General features: G+C 39.4%; 1 protein-coding gene across 2 annotated transcripts; it reads left to right on the top strand.

The window, feature by feature from the left end:
- Positions 1-1,707: 1,707 nt before the first annotated feature.
- LOC143036984 (uncharacterized) lies at positions 1,708-17,872 on the top strand. Of its 2 annotated transcripts, XR_012967449.1 has the most exons (6): positions 1,708-1,928; positions 5,325-5,516; positions 7,941-8,336; positions 9,533-9,718; positions 11,820-13,438; positions 13,546-17,872. XR_012967449.1 is itself a non-coding variant. In XM_076205086.1 (5 exons), exons 3-4 carry the CDS (start codon positions 8,186-8,188, stop codon positions 9,715-9,717), a joined length of 336 nt encoding a protein of 111 aa, XP_076061201.1. In that variant the 5' UTR covers positions 1,719-1,928; positions 5,325-5,516; positions 7,941-8,185; the 3' UTR covers position 9,718; positions 11,820-17,872. The 2 variants fall into 2 exon arrangements, 1 of the variants encoding a protein (XP_076061201.1); XM_076205086.1 differs by having other exon boundaries at positions 1,719-1,928; positions 11,820-17,872.
- The last annotated feature ends 3,359 nt before the right edge of the window (positions 17,873-21,231 follow it).

Below are 21,231 nucleotides of genomic sequence, written 5' to 3'. Positions count from 1 at the left end.
GAATTGGTTTAAGAACATAGAATCACAGGCATACGCTACACTTTTTTCGCATTTGAGATACGAATATGATAAATAATACGATGTGTGCAAATTTTGTGGGCTACGGAAGTAGAATTTGCATATTGAGGCGATTTGGCTATAGATAGAATTGTTTTTATCAGGCCTTGTTTTATGCAATCGTCAGACAGATTATCCGACAGATAATTATAAAACAGTGACTTATCATGCACATTACCAGAGCTGGGCGCATTCCTCGGTGCGTTCCGCTTTAGTTTGGCCGCGGTTAGCGCTCCCAAGCTATTTAATATAGGTGCCGGTATAGTATGTGGCTTACGACTTTTTTCTTTTGTATAGTATATGGCCTACCGGACTTTTATTTCGGTATGAACCTGTATCTTAAGCTTTAATAGTTTGGGAAAGCTAATGGGACCTTTCGCAGTGAGCAAGTTATACCAGACACCGCCAGATTTTGTAATTCTTGCCGGAAAATAAATACTTTTTTGGGCAAGTTTTATAAGCTTACAGAGGTGTATCGTTGTACATTATTGTGTCTGAAATTTAAGTAAATTAATTTCATGATTGCAAACGGCATATAGCATTGTTTGAGCCTCTATTTATAATCACAGATGATATTCGTAAAACAGCCTATAATTGTATCAAGCCAAGCAATTTGTCATTTTCTACCGAATTCAATGGACGTATACTGATATATTCTTTCATTTGAATGCACCAAGCAATAGGCAAATCCATGTAATGTATCGAAAATATAATTTTGCATCGAAACTTAATTTTTTTTCGATACGATAAACTTTGTCTCCCTCTTATTTTTTCTTGAATCTGACGTGCAGATTGCCACGGCACACGTATAATTAGTCTTTTTTTTTTTAAATAGCTCCCAGCAGATCTAAGAGGCTATTCTTTACAAAAATGTTGTTAACTTCGTACGTCCGCCACCACTTGTTATTTATCTCATTGATTATCTTCATATACAGGACGTGACAGTGATATCCATTATTTTTCAACACTCAGATAAAGTGCACAAACCGAAATCAATATTCTCTTATTTTTACTGCTCATAGTTACTTCAGTAAAAATAATTAAAAAATAATTACATATTTTTTAGTTTTACCTTATAATTAAATTAACAAAGCCTTATCACACACCAGTAAGTAAAAATTGTAACATTATGAGTCATGTTTTTAATTTTAAATACATTTATGCAACAATTTATGACGTATCTTTTTTTAAATATCGGTTTCCAAATTAGCTAAGTCACCCCTTTGCCTCGTGAATTCAGAGACAATTGAAAATTCTAGCGCTAATAGGAATCTACGAGCCTGACTGCGAAAGGTCTCATTGCGGCCAAACTAAATTGAACGCACCAAGGAACGCGCCCAGCTCTGGTAATGTGCATGATAAATCACTGTTTTTTAGTTATCTGCCGGATAATCTACCTGACGATTGCATAAAACATGGCCCGATATATATATATATTTTTTTTTATCTATCGCCAAATCGCCTTATTAAGCAAATTCTACTTCTGTCGCCTACAAAGTTTCTTTATAAATCTGCACACATCGACCGTATTTTTTTTTATCATATTCGTATCTCAAATGCGCTAAAAAAAAGTGTAGCGAAACGACGGAAAGAATGTAGCAAAACGACCGAACAATGTAGCCAAATGTAGCGAAACAACCGAACAATGTAGCGAAACGACCGAGACAGTGTAGCGAAACGACCGAATAATGTAGCGAAATGGTTGGTAGCGAAATGGCCATGTAGCGGAACGACCGAATGATAGATAGGTCATGTGGGAGTGAGTGGAAGAATGGATGAAGTGAATCACAATCTGTTGCCCCAGGTCTCACTCTTGCAGACAACGTGCGATCTCCAGGAAACCAACAACGACCTCCAGGCAGGACCATGAGGTACTTAGTGAAGAGATGCTGTGTTGTTGTCTAGGGGCTGTTAGTATGAAACATAGTTGTTGTTGTTGTTGTCGTTCCCTAGACTGTCTGTCCGAGCAGTCCCGTCTCCCCAAGGAAGGCCACAGCCGAAACTGGGTTTTCCCACAAATCCTTTATAGAGTGTATGTTGTGTTGTTTGCGTGCATGATTGTGTATAATGCAGTCTTCCATTATGTGTTGTATGGTATGGGGTGAAGTGTTACATCCTGGGCAGCTGTCTTCTGTGTGGTGGTTGGATCTGTGGTAGTTTGAATATGTAGCCAAGCCTATTTTCTGTTACTACTGTCTTGCGACAGTGCTTCAGACCCAGGACAGTGGACCAGATGGAACGATCCATCATCCAGGAGGTGCCAAGATAAGAGAGAGGGAGGGAGTGGAGTGTGTGGAGATGGAATGGGTGGGAGTGGTTTCTATGGCTTTGTCTTTTAGCTACCTCCCATGTAAGGGGAAAAAGCCTTTGTTATATGTATGTACTATCTTAATGACCAATAGTGTCTCGAGCACAGGCATGCTAGTGTGGTTCTTGTCTCTTGTGGAAGGGGGTTGTTGTTGGAGTATTGAGTTTGGTGGTCTGTCATGAAGGGCTTGTTTAGTTATCTGGGTGTGAACATGTTTTGTGTAGTTTGAGTGGTAGGTTATGATAGATGTTTGAGTAGTATGCTGTTAGTACAGTTTTTTGTTGTATTCTATTGGTGGTGCTTGTCAGATGTAGTGTAAAAAGTGTGTGTTGTTCAGGGTTCCGGTATAGAATTGTTCCTGTCATTGTCATATGATGTTTTATAGGGAGGGTTTCGGTTTCTGAACGTAGGTGTCCTATAGGGGTGGTTTTGGTGCATCCTGTAATTACTGTGCTCCACTCTGCAATGTTTGCAAGCTGTTTGTTTTGATTTGCTGATTGTTGGGGACCCTACTGAGGAGGCATATTTTAGGGTGATTCTTATGAAATGTTTATAAATGGTTATTATTATTATTTTTTGTTTCCCAGTGTCAGTTGTAGAGATGGCTTTCATTTTTTGTTTTGTTTTTATATATGTTAGGTCCTTGAAATGATGGGCAAATGTCATGTGAGTATCAAATGAACATAAGTACCCAGAATGTTTGGGTTCCTTTCCTATAGAAGGGATTGAACATTTAGTTGACTTTTTTCGTGGTTGTCTAGAGTGAGCAGTATTTCTCTTGATTTGTGAAGTGAAGCTTCCATTCTTTTATTATGTGCCACTGTTCCAGTTTGTATGCTTGAGTATTTTTTGCTGCTATTTTATATATACTGTACTGGGTTGTCATTGTCAAGTCATCTATGTAAGAGAGAATATTGGTGTTTAGTTCTGGTTCAGGAGTTGGTAGATCACATAATAGATGGTTTAAACATTAATGGTGAAAGTATTGCACCTTGAGGTACTCCATTGTGTAATCTTTTTGTACCTGAGACATATTTGTTTTGGGCCATACTTTTCAGAGTAAAGGAAGCAAGTAACTGGTTGGAATGTAAAGACTCATGAGAAATGGGTATTTGGGAATGAATGGAGAGATAAGGTTGTATGGAGTGATTGTACCCACAGCACTATGTAACAAGGTTGGAATATAAGGGAGACAAAAATAATACTTTTGAAATGTGTTAAATAGAGAAAAGTGATAGATAATAATAGAGAGAGAAGTGTGCAGGTTAGGCAGCGATTGGGAGTGTGGACATTTGGAAAGAAAGAATGAGGAAACACTAGCAAAAAAAAGTGGAAATCAGAAGTGGGTGGGGTTAGCTCAAGAGGAAAACTGAGAATGAAGTCAATAGTATGAAGGTTTTGGTTGCACATGGTATGTGTCTTGCAAGGAAGAGAGAATACAAAAGGTGAAGTGAATGGATGAAAGGACGATTCAGCCTGAGATGTTCTTTTCATCTGCTTCATAATTTATCTTCAAGTGGATGAGGTGGAGGTGTCACATGGTGAAAAAGGGGTGGTAAAGCAGCTGTGCTTATTGGGCCCAGTTGTGGAAGATGTGTGCCTTTCTGCATTTCTTTTGAACCAAACACTGCAGTAGGGTACATGGTGAGTCATCTTTGAGGTGCTGGTGTAGGAAGAGTAGTTGAAAGGTTTTTATCTATGATCAGGGTATGTGGTTTGACTTGCCACAAGATGGAAAAAGCCTTTAGTATATGTAATACTTGGAATCAGGTTAAGTGGTCCTCTCACAAAGAAAAGAAAATACTTGATTTAACATTTGATACAAGACCTTGTAATGAAGGTAAGAAACTAAACATATTTAGAATAGTTACAGGCACAGGATTTGGACATCAGAAACTTTAATTACTTTATAAACAACTAAGAATTATCCACAGAATGGTATCCATCATTTAAGAAAGTGTATTCTGTAAATGATAAAATTAAACCTTAAGAATGATAACTATCCATCAATATATCATAGGCTTCTTCCCCCTTATAAGGGAGGTAGCCAAGCCAAAGGCACGTACCTACTCCCACCCATTCCACTCCCACCCATCACTCTTCTTTCCCTCTCATCGTAGCTCCTCGTGGATGAAGGGTAATTCCTGTCTCCTGCCCACTGCCTAGGTCACAAGCAATACAGCAAGACATAGCACATTCACAGCAGGATTGCTTTACTTACATGGCAGCTCACCCATCTCCTCCCCTCATGCAGAAAACAGAGAATACAGAGAAATCCCTTTGGGCTGCATTAAGATATAGTTCAAACACAACTATCCTACATTTACCTCTACCCCATGCCTACTCCCTTCCTTGCTCAACAGACATTCCCCTCTTGTTCAAAGCCACTTTCATCCCATCCATTCTTCTTAACCTTGGTTGTCCCCTCAAGTTCACTCCATCCACCTCTGTTTTTAACACCTCTTTTGCTAATCTTTCTTCACTCATCCTTTCCATGTATCCAATCCATCCCAAAAATCTTTCATCATCCCTACCTGCTAGCTCCCTTTACAACCCTGCTCTCCTCCTCACCTCCCCTTTTCTCACTCTGTCCAACCTTTAACTCCTACCATACTTCTCAGACACTTCATCTCGAACACGTTTAAACTTTTCCTTTCTGCCTCTCTTAAATTCCAAGTCTCCGTCCCATACAATGTTGTAGGCATGATCACCTGTTCATATGATCTCTTTAGATCCATTCCTAGATGCCTATTCCTCATGACACTTTTCACCCCCCTCCCCACCTCAACATTCATTTGCTTATTTCAATCTAAAGTTTACTTCCACCCCCATTCTTCCATTTCCTGCCACTTGTGGTTTAATTGACTGGTAACAAAAGTATTATCATTTGTGTTACTCTGCAGAATTCATATGAGATAGGGATCTTTCATGAAATCATTAAATATTTTGATTGTTTCAGGAACATCATGAACAAGTCAGGTGGAAATCTCTTTCATCTTGGCAGATATGTGTGTCCCAGTTTACCAGTGGAATACTATGAGCCTATGGAGATATTTGGAGGCTGAATTGGGTATACACTCAATTCTAGTATATGATTCAAAACGTCAAGGACCTGATGTAGCCCGAGGGGATGACAAACACATTGATATTGGTTAGTGCTATAGCATGTTAGTTTCATGATAATAGTTATTGAAGTATTTATTTAAGTAATAATTAAAAAAGGTGTTGCAGATAATTATTATCTTCTTTACTTTAGAACATATTTAAACTTGTGTAATGTACAAACTAATTGGCACTGATGGGTACCTGTATTAGTTAGTCCTGCAAGAACAGAGCAAGTTCTCTCTGTGTCACCCATCTTCCAATCCCTTATCTTCCTCCATCCTCACTTCCATATGGAAGTGCAACCCTGAGGGCTGACAATTGGTCCATGGTCTGAGCCCAAGATTTTTCTTTATCAACTTCATATCTATTTCTTCCACCTTTAAACACAAAAAGCTGACAACCAGCAACTGCTCCTATCCTTTTATTACCATATATGCTGGTGTATAAGATGAAATATGAAGTCTAAAATTATTCCTCTAAAACTGGGGATCAGTTTGTACGTGAAATATGTGACCTATACCACTAAAGGGTAAACAAGTGAAACTGCTTGCTTAACATTCATTGCACACCACTTGTCATAATGCTTGCAACCCATCACAATTATTTCCTATTGAAACTCATATCTGGTAATGATATTTGATGTAGAAATTATAACAATATCAGTGACTTAACTTTTATGGCATATTAGGTTAGGTTCACTAATGTAGGTTAGGCTGGTTTGCACTGCAAGGTAGAACTTGCAGTAGTAGAAAATATAGTCCTGCAACTCACAATTTACAACAGCTGATTGGTGTACCAGTGGTGCCACCAATATCAAGCAGCCAGCTGTTGAATTATACGGTCTTTACACAAGAGCGGTATAAGGACTGTGAAGCACTGCAGGAAGACCTGAATAAGGTATGGAACTGGAGTCAGAAATGGGAAGTGGACTTTAATACTAAGAAGTGTAGCATAATGGAGTTTGGAAAAAGCAAAAACAGAATATCAGGAAAATATACAATTGGAACCAAGGAGGTAAAGAAGGCAGGATCCGAAAAAGATTTGGGGGTAATTATCACAAACGACTTGTCCTATGATAAACAGATTAACAAAATTGTCGGGGAGGCTTACAACTTGCTAAGATCAATAAAAGTGGCATTTGCATACTTGGACGAAGACATGATAAAAAAAATATTGGTTACATTGATAAGGCCTAGACTAGAGTATGCGGCGACATTGTGGTCACCCAGTACCAAAAAGAATATAAAGAAAATAGAAAGAATCCAGAGAGCAGCAACAAAAATGGCACCTGCACTTGCAAACCTATCATATAAGGAGAGATTGGCTAAACTGGAGTTACCAACGCTGGAGCAAAGAAGAGAGAGAGGTGACCTACTGACCATCTACAGAACCATGAAAGGCACAGAGATGCTCAATAGAGAGGACTTACTAAACTGGGACAAGAGAAACACAGACATGGAAAGAAAATAAAAAAAACATAGCTACAGAAGAGAACTGAAGAAAAACTGAAGAGGCTGGACGACTGGACGAGGCTGGACGACCGTGTTGTGAACAGCTGCCCAGGATGTAACACTTCACCCCATACCATACAACACATAATGGAAGACTGCATTATACACAATCATGCACACAAACAACACAACATACACTCTATAAAGGATTTGTGGGAAAACCCAGTTTCGGCTGTGGCCTTCCTTGAGGAGACGGGACTGCTCGGACAGACAGTCTAGGGAACGACAACAACTGAAGAAAAACAGTTTTCCACATAGAGTAGTGGACACTTGGAACAAACTGGATAATGAAATAGTATGCGCAAAAACCATTCATGAGTTTAAAAGCAAATTAGACACTGCGAGATACAGAGGTGGGACACCACGAGCATAGGTCCCCTTCCCACAAAATACAACTCGGTAAATACAACTAGGTAAATACTACCACCATCAACTATAGGGAACTACCATACAGACTTTGAAACAATCATATAGATTTTCTCTTTCATTAGACATTATTGAAGATGCAGTAGCTCCCATATCAATAATTGATGATTTTCTTACATATAAATCTGTAAATATGCAGTAAGTGCCTGTTAAGCTATGTTAATGAGATAATGTATGTTTTTCTTTCCATACAATAGTGCTGGGAAAGTGTTGCTGCCTTATTTTTAAGGGTCATCTTATTTATGAAATATAGTTTTAAACTTTAATTACACATTCGAAATTTATGGATTAACTTATGTGCTGGATTGACTTGTACACTGGCATATACAGTACTTACTGCTGGTGACATAGAAACAATCCTACACTAATACAATACAGACATTGATCCAATGTTTCCTCCTGTAGGAATTTATGGGATGGGCCAAGGACCATTGCCAGCTGCTCTGAGGTTATAGTATTCCGGTCAGTAAAACTTCATAATTTGATAGATTGATTTATTGACAAATTAATTTTCTCATATACCCTATGCTCAGCATTTGTGCGGACCAACCACTACCTGCGTGAGTACCACAACAACAGCAAAAGTAGCTTTGAGGTACTACCTCTGGCCCCAGTCTTCCAGCATCCAACCAAAGGGAAAGTCCAAGGCTATTATACAGATATACTTGTGCATAGAGATACCATATAAGGAATTAGCTTGATTACATGTATTTTGTTTGCTGTGGCTAATATACTTGGGGAATATTCTACATGTAACTACATAACCCTCTAACATTTTATGTTTTCTAGAAAAAGAATAAAAGATTTCATAGACTTGAGGGGAAGCAAGTTTGCTTATGCTAATCGTGATTCTGTGAGCAGTAGTCACCTTTTACTTACAACCTTCAAACAACTTGGAGAAAACACAAACTTCTTCTCCAATATGCAAGGTAAGCTAATGTTGCTCATGTTGCTTTTGAATTTCTCAAGATTTTTAACCCAATTACTCAGGATGTGGGTGCAGGATGGGGGTGGTGGTGAGGGAGTATGTGTGAATGATATTTTGATGCAGCCTGAAGGGATTTCTCCCCCTTCTCTTTTTCTGCATGAGGAGTTGGAGAGGGGGGTTGTCGATTAAATGAAGTGGCCCTGCTGTGGATGTGCTGTGTCTTGCTACATTGCTTCTGACCCAATGCAGTGGGTGAGATGCAGGGATGACCTGTCATCCAGGAGGAGCCAAGAAAAGAGGGAGGGAGAGGTGGTGAATGCAAGTGGAGTGGGTGGGGATGAAATGGGTGGGAGTGGATTTATGCCTTTGACTTTGGCTACCTCCCTTGTAAGGAGGAAAAAGCCATTGGTATATGCATGTATGTACTTACTGAGGATATGACACAGAAGTAGATAAAATAGCCCAGCAGAAGTGAGATTAAGAGGAATGCTATTTGAGACAATGCATAATTCAACTATACTAGGGAAAAGGGGACAAATATGAATGTAGTGAATGTAGTAGCTTTGGGGAGACCAATCTAATAAGCATTTATTTACATAGTTGTATTATACAGGAAGGGAGCTATGCTCGTTGTGACCCATCTTTGTATCTTTCAGCATCTAGTTTGTTCTTAAATTCTTGTATGGGAAGCTGTTAATTGAGAAAGAGCAGTGACTTTTGTGGAGGAAAATGTGACTAAAAGTTTGGGTTGAAAGTGGAAATAAATTGTACCTTTAACCACTAGTTTCTACAACATTTCTGCTGATTTCTGTAATAAACTGCACATAATATCAAATAACAGGAATATACTGGAACACAAAATCTATGGGTGATACAATTATTTTTTTTATAATATTTTTGTATTTAGAATGCAAAAATATGTGAAAAACATGCATCATTGTTTGGGGGCGGGGGGACACATTCTATGTTGACCAGTTTAATTGGAGAGTAAGAGACAGGATCCCATGAGATTGCTCCTTTCGTGTATACTACAATTATGTAAATAGAGTTATGTACAATTAGGTAAATAAAATCGCACATTCATTTCAAAAGGCTTCTTCCCCCATATAAGTGGGTGACTAAATCAAAGAACAAACATATAACCCATAATAATTCCTATAACCTGCATCACTTGAGTACAAAACTTTTCTTTTTCAGTGGCAGAAACACATCCAAAGTCTATTGAGCTTATCCTTCTGAAGAAGGCTGATGTAGTCGCAGTAGATTCTATATCCTTAAAGAACTACATAACACGATACTATTATCAGGAGGAAGAACTGCATGTACTTGAATCTTGGGGATCACTGCCACCTCATCCAATCCTAGTCAACAAATCTTTATGAGGTAAGGTAGCATAACATAATTATTTAGCTGTAGTAAAGAAATGATTTATTAAAGAATAAATATGCATACTTTGTTGACTATCTTGTTACATATATCAAAAGACCTCTCTCTTAAAGGGGATGTGTGACTGAGTCAAAACAGGCACCCTCCTTATACTCATCCAAAACCAATTTGACATTCTTACCATATTAGCACCCCATAGAGGGTCATCCTTGCCCTCCACCACATTGCTTGGGTCAAAGGCAATGCAGCAAGACACAGCACTTCCAGCACAAGGATTGACAGAGTTGGTTTACTTCCATTACTTCATTATGTGAAAACTCTTCCCCTCATCCACTTGAAGAAAGTCTACAGAACAGACAAGAACCTCCCTTAAGGCCATGTCATTTCTTCATCCATTTACTACCACTCTTTATTCACTCTTATCTTTTGCACTTCCTTTCTTCTTCAATAGACATTTCTCATGCGTCCATTTCCCCTTTCACCCCCATCCCTGTACTTTTGTTATTTATTTTATTACATCATACATGTGTACATATTGTAGAGACAACCAATGATGGGTACCTGCTTGTGGTTTTCCAGTAAGATGAACAGCACAGCTGTCCATTTCCTAAACCCATTTACCCACTCACCTTCATCAGGAAGTGGAGCATTGAGAGGCTGACATTGTCTCTGGACTGGCCCAAAATCTTTCTCTGTCAACTTCAGCTGCATTTCTTACACTTGACAACTACTCCCCTCCTACTACTTTTCAGCCAATGACTTGAAAACAGTTCACCAATACAACATAGACAACAGTCAAAGATTCTTTCAAGAGTTCTGTGGGAGGTCCCAAGGAGTTTTGCTAGCCACACTGGAGCTGCAAGTTTTCCGCTTCATGAAACTTGACGCAGTGATTATTATCAAACATATACCAAAAGGCCCTTCCCTTTGTAAGGGGGAGTAGCCAAGTCAAAGAATACATCCAGCATTCATCCATCCTACACACATCTAAAAACCCATTTGTTGTCCCTCCTATGAACTCTATTGCAGGTACAATACTTTCACCTTTGCTGTTCAACCTCTTCATGAGTGATCTACCAGCTCCTGAACCTGAGCTAAACACCAGTGTCCTCTTGTATATAGATGACTTGACAATGATAACCCACCACTTTATAGATTAAGTTTGAACTGGGCGTGAATTTGAGGCTAGTTATGACCAGCTGGAAAATAGGAGACATAACCCAATGAGCATTGCTCCTCTCTGGTATACTAGAATTAAGTGAATATAGCAAATACAAAATAGCAGCAAAGAATGCCCAAGCCTATTTTTGCAAATTGTAACAATGGCTCAGAAATGACAGAATGGAAACCTCTTCCCAGAAATCAAGTGTAACATTGTTCACACCAGACAACCATAAAAGAAACAGCAAAATCAAAAGACCAAACCCTTCAATTCCAAAGGAGCCCAAAATTTCTGGGCATAACATTTGACACTTGTATGACTTTCAGCCCACATGTCAAGGACCTAACAAAAAAATCAACAAGAAAAAAATCTGAAAACCATATCTAGCACTAATTTTGGAGAACAAAAAGAAACTTATAACTATCTGAAAGCAATTCATAAGAACTACCTTAGAATATACCTCATGATCACACTTTCTTTTTGTATTGATTCCCAGATACATATTTCTCAAAACCCTTTTCATCTCCCTTCCCCTGAGATTTACTTACCATACCATGTAAATCACCTCCACCCCTACTCCTCTACTCCCTGTTACATGTGACTCTAATTATTTAAAGCTCTACACTTCCTATAACCTCTTGCTCTCCAAACTCTCCTCCAACTCGCCGCCACCCCCCATCCCTTGTACATCTTATCACCTTACTTTTGCCCACATTTACTCTCAGCTTCTCCATTCATTCTGCAGTGTCATCTGCAAACAACATCTGGTTCACCCCACACTTCCTTCCACTCTCACTGGGAGGCAAAACAAATGGGTGTTGGATGGGTGTGATATGGTGAAGAATGGGTGTATACCTTAACTAGGCCTCCACACTTAATAAGGGGGAAAGGGCTTTTGGTATGTGTGCATGTTTAATTATTTTATTTTTCTTGTAGATGAATTGAAGCAGAAGGCTATCAAAGCACTACTGTTACTGCATCAGCATCCTAATTAGCAAGAAGGGCTGAATAATTTTGGTTTTCTACAGTTTGAACCTCTTGTTGCTACAATCCCTCTTGACATAGGCAACAGGTAGGATATGAATATTTGATAAAAAATGTTCATAGGGGTAGCTGTTCTTAACCTTTCTACTTTTTAGTCCAGAAGTTCATTGGCTCTTGTCCTTTTTTACATCCTCCATCTTTTACAAGTTTGACTCAAAATGTGAAATATTTATCTTTAATGGTTGTTCAGTGTGTACAGTGGGCTCATGAGTTGAGTTCTGTTTAGCTCAAGTTCTGCATTTCATAAATTCCATGCAATACCCAAAATTCATAAATTTCCAATATTTATGCTTGTTGCCCACAACTTCTGCAGGTTTGTGACACATTTTTCACATAAGCAGCCATCATACAGTGTTTCTAATGCCTTGTGCCTACTACCTTACCCTGTTGGAAAATTAACCTTCACCCTATTTTTCCTGTGTATAACTGACCACCCCAATCGTCCTGTGGAAGAATTGTCCACTTTGCTTCTTTATTGAGTAGTGCAACCTCTGAGAAGATGACCTAGTCACGGGAAAAACCATGACTAGGTCATCTTCTCCGTTTGAATTAACTGATTTGTATTCTGTTCTGCAAGACTTGGTCACTACTTTCCCATTGATAAGCACACCCATTTTTACATGTCAGGTGCTTGATCCACTCTCATAATGAGGTCTTGTTTGAATCAGGCAAGTTGTTCACCTTTGAGATATCTTCCCAACTTGCTACCCCAAAATGTTCTCTTCCTCCCCCTCACAGGCTTAAGTAAAATTTTGATAACTTGTTTGTTTTAACACTTGCCTTGGAGAAATACTATGCATTACTGTAGATTAACAAAGGTATGGACAATTATAATGTTCTGTTAAGGTGACATTCTCACTGCTGAGTAGAATAATTTTGCAAAACTGAGTAATGTCCTGAAAGTATGTTATTGTGTCAGAAGGAGTTGAGATTGATTTTAAATATTTGTTTGATATTTGATGACTATTTCATGAAAGTTAGATAGTTACAAAGTATCCCCTTATTGACATTGAAGAAAATGTGGAAAAAGGGCTAATAGTTTCCATAGAAAAATAACCCAACCCTCCCCTCTCTTCCCATGTGTCTCCTTGTGATGGAAGGAGAACTTACCAATAATGGATTTGTATTTTGTCATCTATAGCCATCACTTTTATCTGTGGAAACAATGTCATACCAAAGAGGTGGTAAAAGATACATTTAGTGAGGGTAACAGTAAAGAAGGATTGCAGAAGTTGAAAAAAATATGATGAGAAAGGTATTTGGGGGTAAATGCTAAGAGAAAGTTGTATGAATGTGTGAAATTAATTGTTGCCTCAAATTTCACTAAGTGGAATACCCACAGCCCCTCAGTAGCTGGCAGTAGTCCTTGGAACCTCCCACAGATCTCTGGGAATAAACTTTGGACTGTTACCTGTGATGTATCAGTGTGGGACTGTTTTCACGTCACCAGCTGAAAGTTGTAGGAAGAGGAGAGCAGTCACTGGTGGTCATCTCTCCATGTGTGAAGAAGTGTAAGAAATGTAATAATATGAGAATTAATATGAAATAGCATGAGAAATAATATGAGAATACTCAGGAAAGGAGATGTATCCCTAGAAGATACTTTACTACAATACAGAGTGCATGAGGCAAGTGAGGAGCAGAGGAAAAAAATTTGGTGCTGGTATAAGCAGTTTGTGTGTCCATAGTGTCAAGTCTAAGAAGAAAGAAGAATTCCAGCCTTTAAATCCAAGTTACGTTTTTCAATTACCTTGCAAATTCTGCAGTTATCAGCATGTTTTTGGAAGGAATGATTGTCCAACTAACAACAGAAAGTTGATAGAGATCTTGGGTCAAGTCCAGAGACAGAATGTCAGCCCCTCAGAGCTGGACCATCTGATGGAGGTGAGTGGGTTTGATGGGTTTTGAACAGGGGAAGCTTTGCTATCCATCATGTATGACCTGTCACTGGTCCCAATGAATAAGTATGAATGAGTAGTGTCAATGAATAAAGGATCTGTTTCACTTTATGGAACAGAGATGATTTGGGGTATAAAGGAGACAGACAGGAAGAGTGAATGTGTTTTGAGATGAAGTGTTTGAGGAATATGGTGTATTTTACAAAAATGAATAGGATGAGAAGTGGGAAGGTGAGGTGGAGAACTCGCATGGAAAGAACTATTGGAGATGGTTGCTCAAAAGTGCTCAGGTGATTGGGATATGTGGAAAGAACAAGTGAGGAAGGACTAGTTAAAGAAAAAGTGGATAGTGGAAGTAGATGGAGGTAATTGAGAGGAAGACCAAGAATGAGATGGATGGAGAAAGATTGAATGGATTAGTGGATGAGGAGGAGAGTTGCCATATGATGATGTGGTGGAGGTAAACTAGGTCGGGTTGTTAAGCCTTGTTGTGGAAGTGCTCATGTATTGCTGCATTCCCTTTGACCCAGGCATTGTGTTGGGGCTCAGGGATGCCCCTTCATTCATGAAATACTGAGATGGAAGAGGCAGTAAGTGGTGTTTTAATTTGTATGAAGTGGATGTGTGCTGTGATTTAGTTACTCTCCCTTATAAGAGGAAAGTTTGCCATACTTCTTTGAGTGGACCAATTAGTGATGGGTTGTGGACTATCATGAAGGAAAGTATTGTAGATAAAGAAAAAAGTATATGTAGTTGATATAATGCATAATAAGTCATCTGTTATGAAAAAAAAATCAATATTGTGCTTTCAGAATAATGCTGTTCTCAGATGCAGGTAGAATGTTGAAATGTATTATGTGTTTACTTGTATGTAAGGAAAGAAACAGCATATGGTAATGATTTTTATAATCGAGTTTAAGATATTTTTAGATGAAATTATTTTCTGGTATAATTTTTTCAAACAGGGTTAATTATTTTTGCAAAAAGTGAAGTTAGCTAATGTTCTAGATAAAAAAAAACCAGAAATGCCTTTCTTACAAATCAGAGGGAGGGAAACTCAAAGATTTAGTTTTAACCTTTGAATGAAACAAGAGATCAACCACATGCATGAATCATGTTATTGACCAGAAGGTATACATTTTGAAGAAGGTAGGGAAAATGGTCAGTGGGCAGTAAAATCAGGAATGTATTTAGTTGCTCAGGAAGGTATGGAAATGGTAGATGTGTCTAAAAGAAGTTGCCAGGTATTTAGAGAAGTAATGAGGGGTAGGAAGTCTGGAGAATTTGGTTGGCATAGAACTGGATACAGGTAATGAATTGAGAAGGAAGTAACAAGACAAAATAGTGTTACGTGAGGTTGTAGGAATGTGTATGTGGATGTTGAATAGTAGGTTATTCAGTGTGAAAACAGTGGACAGGACTAACTGCCAGTCTACTTAGGAAGAGAAGCTGATCAGACAGCTCAAGAGAGGATAAGTGGCAGAGCTAAAATATAGGTGGCTTAGGCATGATAGAAGGTTGGTTATTTTAAGGATGTGGATGGCATGGAAGGGTAGATGGAGGAAAGTACAGGTCAAATGGTGGTGTCCCCTTAAACACACACTAATGAATGATAATTAAATTATAGAAAATAAGGTTGATGGAAATATGTTTTACAAGTGGGTGGTTTGAAGAAGTTAGGTTGGATGGGGTTGTGAAGTTGTCTCAGGGAGGATATTAAGGAGACTCAGGTTAATATTTCATGATTATGTATAACAGAGTTGTACATACATACATATACCAAGGCTTTTTTCCCCCTTACCAGGGGGGTAGCCAAAAAGGACAAGGCACAAAAATATTCCCACCCATTTCATCCCCGAAAACACTCCACACCCCTCCACCCTCCCTCCCATCTTAGCACCTCCTAGATGACGGGTCATCCCTGCACCCTGTCCACTGCCCTGGGTCAGAAGCAGTGTCGCAGGACACAGCACATCCACAGCAAGGCCGCTTCATTAAATCGGCGACCCCCCCTCTCCGTCCCCCCATATAAAGGAGAGGACGGGGAGAAATCCCTTCAGGCTGCGTCAAAAATTTTTGCTCACACACACTACCTCACCCCCATTCCCCCATCCAATCCACCTCATCACAACATTTTCCATATACAACCATTCTCCATTCACCCCTATCTTCTGTCCTCTCCCGTCCTTCCTCAACCGACATTCCCCTCTTCCCCAAAGCCCCCTTCACCCCATCCATCCATCTCATCCTAGGACGTCCCCTCATGTTCACTCCCTCCACATCTGCCTTCCATACCTCTTTTACTAGTCTTTCTTCACTCATTCTTTCCATGTGTCCAAACCATCCTAATACTCTTTCATCCACCCTATCTCCCAGCTCCCTTTCCACCCCTGTTCTCCTCCTCACTTCCTCATTTCTCACTCTATCTAGCCTAGTAACCCCCATCATACTTCTCAGACACTTCATCTCAAACACATTCAAGTTCCTTCTCTCTTCCTCTCTCATGTTCCATGTTTCTGCTCCATACAGTTCTGTTGGCACAATCACTCCTTCATACAGTCTCCTCTTAGCATCCATTCCCAGATTCCTATTCCTCATTACACTTTTTAAACCACCAAGGCATTTACTCGCTTCTCTCAATCTACATTCTACCTCCACCTTCACTCCACCCTTTCCTGCCACATTTGCACCCAAATATCTAAAACGTTCCACTTCCTCCAGTTGCTCTCCCTTAATGCTCACTTCCAGATTACTGCCACTTTCACCCCTTGTACATCTCATCACCTTACTTTTACCCACATTTATCTTTAGCTTTCTTCTATCACACACTCTCCCAAACTCTGTCACCAGCTTCCTCAATCCCTCCTCCGATCCTGCCACAAGCGCAGTGTCGTCCACAAACAACAGCTGGCTCACCTCCCACTTTTCTCCATTTTCCTTAACCATCTCCAATCCCTGACCCACTACCCTTGCATTCACCTCTCGCACCACCCCATCCATGTATAAGTTGAACAGCCAGGGTGACATAACGCATCCCTGACGAAGTCCCACCTTTACCTCAAACCACTCACTCTCTCCATTTCTAATCCTGACACAAGCTCTACTACTCTCATAAAAACTCTTGACAGCTCCCAGAAGCTTTCCTCCTATCCCGTATATCCGCATAACCTCCCACAGTGCCTTTCTGTCTACCCTATTGTAAGCCTTTTCCAGATCCATAAAGGCCCAGAAAACATCCTTCCCCTTACCTATAGCTTTCTCACATATCTGTCTTTCCACAAAAATCTGATCTACACAACCTCTACCTGTCCTAAACCCACACTGTTCCTCACCAATTACTCCCTCTGTTCCTCTCCTAATCCTCTCAATCAAGATCCTCCCATAAGCCTTCCCAACTACACTTAACAAGCTAATCCCTCTGAAACTACTACATTCACACTTGTCCCCCTTTCCCTTGTAAAGTGGAACTATACACGCACTCCTCCAGTCCTCTGGCACTCTACCTTCTCTCCAGCAATCATTAAATAACCTCACCAACCAGTCCACCATCACTATACCTCCTTTTTTAAGACATTCTGCATGGCATCCATCCAGACCAGGTGCCTTACCTGCTTTCATCATCTTAACTGCTGCATTCACTTCATCCTTCCTTATTTCTCCTCCATTTTCCTCACTCATCACTCTCATTTTCTTAGCATTTCCCACTGCAGCTATCTTTCCCTCCCTATCTTCCTTCACATTAAGCAACTCCCTAAAATATTCTGCCCATCTTCCCCTTACTGCCTTCTCCTCCATTATCATCTCTCCATCTGCACCTTTTACCTGCTGAAAGCTGGACATAAACATCAAGAGACTGGAGCAGAATTCAGTCGGCAGAAATGAAAATGTTAAGAGCAATAGTAAATAAAACCAAAAGAGATCAAATTAGAAATGATGAAATAAGAGAAATGATTGGAGTAACATCAGTTAGAAGCAAAATAGAAAAGGCACAACTAAGGTGGCTTGGGCATGTGGAGAGAATGGATGAAGAGAGAATTGCAAAGAAAAGATGGAATTGGAGACCAGAAGGTAGCAGATCTAGAGGTAGACCGAAGAAAAGATGGAAAGATGGAGTTGAAGAAATCCTAGAGGCAAATGGATTAGGAAAAATAGAGGATTTGAGGGAAGAAGGAAGCTTTGAGAGGACAATCTGGAGAAGTGTGCTGGCTCGACTGACAGGCTGAAAGCCTACCTGGGAGCAGAAGTAAGAAAGTAAGAAGTATAACAGAGTTGTTCATATTTTCTGCACTTTCACATCTGTACAGTATATGTTGGGGCAAGGACAAGGGCACATTAGAAGAAATAGATGTTTTGAAAAATTTATGGACTGAGTTTTACACTGCTTGTGGGTACAAGTACATGCACATAAGAACAAGTACAATCCATGTTCCATGGCTGAAGAAATTGTGGAGAATTATATTGTAGATTAACCCATATAAGACCATCATATATATGTTAGATTATGAAGATTAATATTGTTTAATCCTTCTTTTCTAATCACATGGGTATTGGCATAGATATTTTTTTTGTAGCACTAAAGATTGTGACGTAGAATGATTTACTAAAATTGTTTTGCCATTAATATGCATTGCAAGTAGGTACTGTATACATGTTTAGAGGTATATTATTCTACATAGTTGTTCATGCATGTATTTATGTGATTTATGTGCTAGTGTATATAGTTTTGGGTGTTTATATATAGAAGGATAGAGATTAAAGTGGCCATGAAAGTCTTAGTTGTAAGAGTTTTATAGATTGCTTAAGTTGTTATTCTTCCTTATTAAGGATTATTGATTATTAATAAATGCTTTTAGGAATGTTCATATTTCCTCTGCCTTTTCACTCGAGGAGAACTAGTTTATATAATCTTGGTTGTTTATATATAGAAAGGTAGAGACTGAAGTTCCTATGGAAGTCTTTTTTTTTAACATTGTAAAGATGGCTTGAATATTGTTATTTGTTACTAATAAATGCTTTTAAGAAAATGTGTTTACATTAGTATACCAGTAGAGCAAAGACTGTCAAGGGTTAAGGAAAACCTGGATATTGGGGAATAGATGTTTATTTGATTAAAAATGGACAAATATCAATACAATTTCAAGGAACCAATGACTGGTAATTGCAAGTTGTGGTCCAATGACACAGATAATGGTGGTCCTGCAAGATGGACAATGGAGAGGATCCGTTCTCTGCTATCCATTTTCAGAACCCATCAACCCCTTTATCATCTGGAGGTGGGCTGCCACTCTGTCACTGGATCAGGTCCAAAATCTCGCCATATCAACTTAAACGGTATTTCCTTCACCTTTTCACATAAGGAGAGCTGACAACTGATGACATGGTGACAGATGTAGCAGCTGGCTCTTCAATTTTACCATTTCAAGTGCCTTTGAGGGAAAATATCAACCAACTGGGCGCACAGTGGGAAGAACAATATTCATAGACCATTTTCAGACAATGAAATTGTTTCCAACTTTGGAAAGAAGTCTGGGGAGGAAGAACAAAAGTACATACATACATATACCAAGGCTTTTTCCCCCTTACAAGGGGGGTAGCCAAAAAGAAAAAGGCATAAAATCATTCCCACCCATTCCATCCCTGAATACACTCCACACCCCTCCACCCTCCCTCTTATCTTAGCACCTCCTGAATGACGGGTCATCCCTGCACCTTGTCCATTGCCCTGGGTCAGAAGCAGTGTCACAAGACACAGCACATCCACAGCAAGGCCGCTTCATTAAATCGGCGACCCCCCCTCTCCGTCCCCCCATTGCATAAAATGAGAGGACGGGGAGAAATCCCTTCGGGCTGCGTCAAATTTTGCTCACACATACTACCTCACCCCCCATCCACCCGCCCATTCCACCTCATGCAATCACAACATCATCCATATACAACCATTCTCCATTCACCCCTGTCTTCTGTCCTCTCCCGTCCTTCCTCAACAGACATTCCCCTCTTCCCCAAAGCCCCCTTCACCCCATCCATCCACCTCATCCTAGGACGTCCCCTCATGTTCACTCCCTCCACATCTGCCTTCCACACCTCTTTTACTAGTCTTTCTTCACTCATTCTTTCCATGTGTCCAAACCATCCTAATATTCTTTCATCAACCCTATCTCCCAGCTCCTTTTCCACCCCTGTTCTCCTCCTCACCTCCTCATTTCTCAATCTATCTAGCCTAGTAACCCCCATCATACTTCTCAGACACCTCATCTCAAACACATTCAAACTCCTTCTCTCTTCTTCTCTTATGTTCCATGTTTCTGCCCCATACAGTGCTGTTGGCACAATCACATAGCTATAGAAGAGAACAGAAGAAAAACAGTTTTCCTCATAGAGTTTTGGACACTTGGAACAAACTGGACAATGAAATAATATGCGCAAAAACCATTCATGAGTTTAAAAAACAAACTAGACACTGCAAGATACAAAGGCGGGACAACACGAGCATAGCTCCCCTTCCCGCAAAATACAACTAGGTAAATACAACTAGGTAAATACAGAAAAATAATTACATGACAAGGTATATGTTTAATACTACAAATAGCTGATATTAAGAGTTTTCCTGCAACCTGTATAATCTTGTTAGGAGAACTGAACAGAACAAAACAATTACTTAACAATGGAAGTAAGTGAATTTGCAACAGAGTTGAAGTTGTTTAAGAATTTACTTTTCCACAAATCAGTTTCATGATCCAGACTGAAAGCTTGAAACAGAAAAAACCACAAACTTGGGTCAAAAAGCAGATATTCACGTACTTAAGGGGAAAAATGAAAATGGCAAATGAGAGAAGTTTCTCAACACCATAAAATCAAACAAGGATAGGGTCAATGAACCACAGGATGTTCAGGAAGATTGGTTATCTGGCCAACAAAAGGATGGAGTAAACTTAAGAGAGATTATGGAACTACCCAACATGTTGGGTTGAAAAAAAAGGAAGAGTGCAAGTTTAAAGTTGTCTGGGATTTAGTTCATAAGACTTAATTGTTGGCTGGCATGAAAACCACATACTTAATGGAAGATACACAGGAACATGAGATGAAAAAGGTCAGGGGAATTACCTACATGATTATAGGAAATGACTTATGCAAGTGTTCAGATTAACACTGATTAGGATAGGTTGGAAAGAGGAATGGCTCATGTTGAGTGAAAATAATTTGTTGCAAACCAAAGCCATGGCAAATGAAGTAATAGGCAAATCTTGGAAGTTATCAAGAAAAAATAAGTCTAAAAGGAGGTCAGGAAACATTTGATTAAGGGTGAATGTGCAAAGAAACGGAAACTTGTAAAGGAAAGCAAGGATGAAAAAGCAGAGGAAAAATGTCTTTTTTGTAGAGTTCTCAATCAGAGTAGAGGAAATTAT

Source organism: Oratosquilla oratoria, chromosome 21, assembly GCF_046742065.1.
Source record: "Oratosquilla oratoria isolate Oo_2021 chromosome 21, ASM4674206v1, whole genome shotgun sequence".
Lineage (NCBI taxonomy): Eukaryota > Metazoa > Arthropoda > Malacostraca > Stomatopoda > Squillidae > Oratosquilla > Oratosquilla oratoria.
The sequence above is the reverse complement of the archived record's forward strand: the minus strand, read 5'-3'. Positions and strand labels throughout refer to the sequence as shown.

What these genes read in the sequence shown, in the direction of transcription:
- LOC143036984 (XM_076205086.1), top strand. Translation starts at nt 8,186, where the DNA reads ATGTTTTCTAGAAAAAGAATAAAAGATTTCATAGACTTGAGGGGAAGC. An exon ending in CTTCTTCTCCAATATGCAAG is followed by an intron (nt 8,337 to 9,532) that starts GTAAGCTAATGT and finishes TTTCTTTTTCAG; the next exon opens with TGGCAGAAACACATCCAAAG.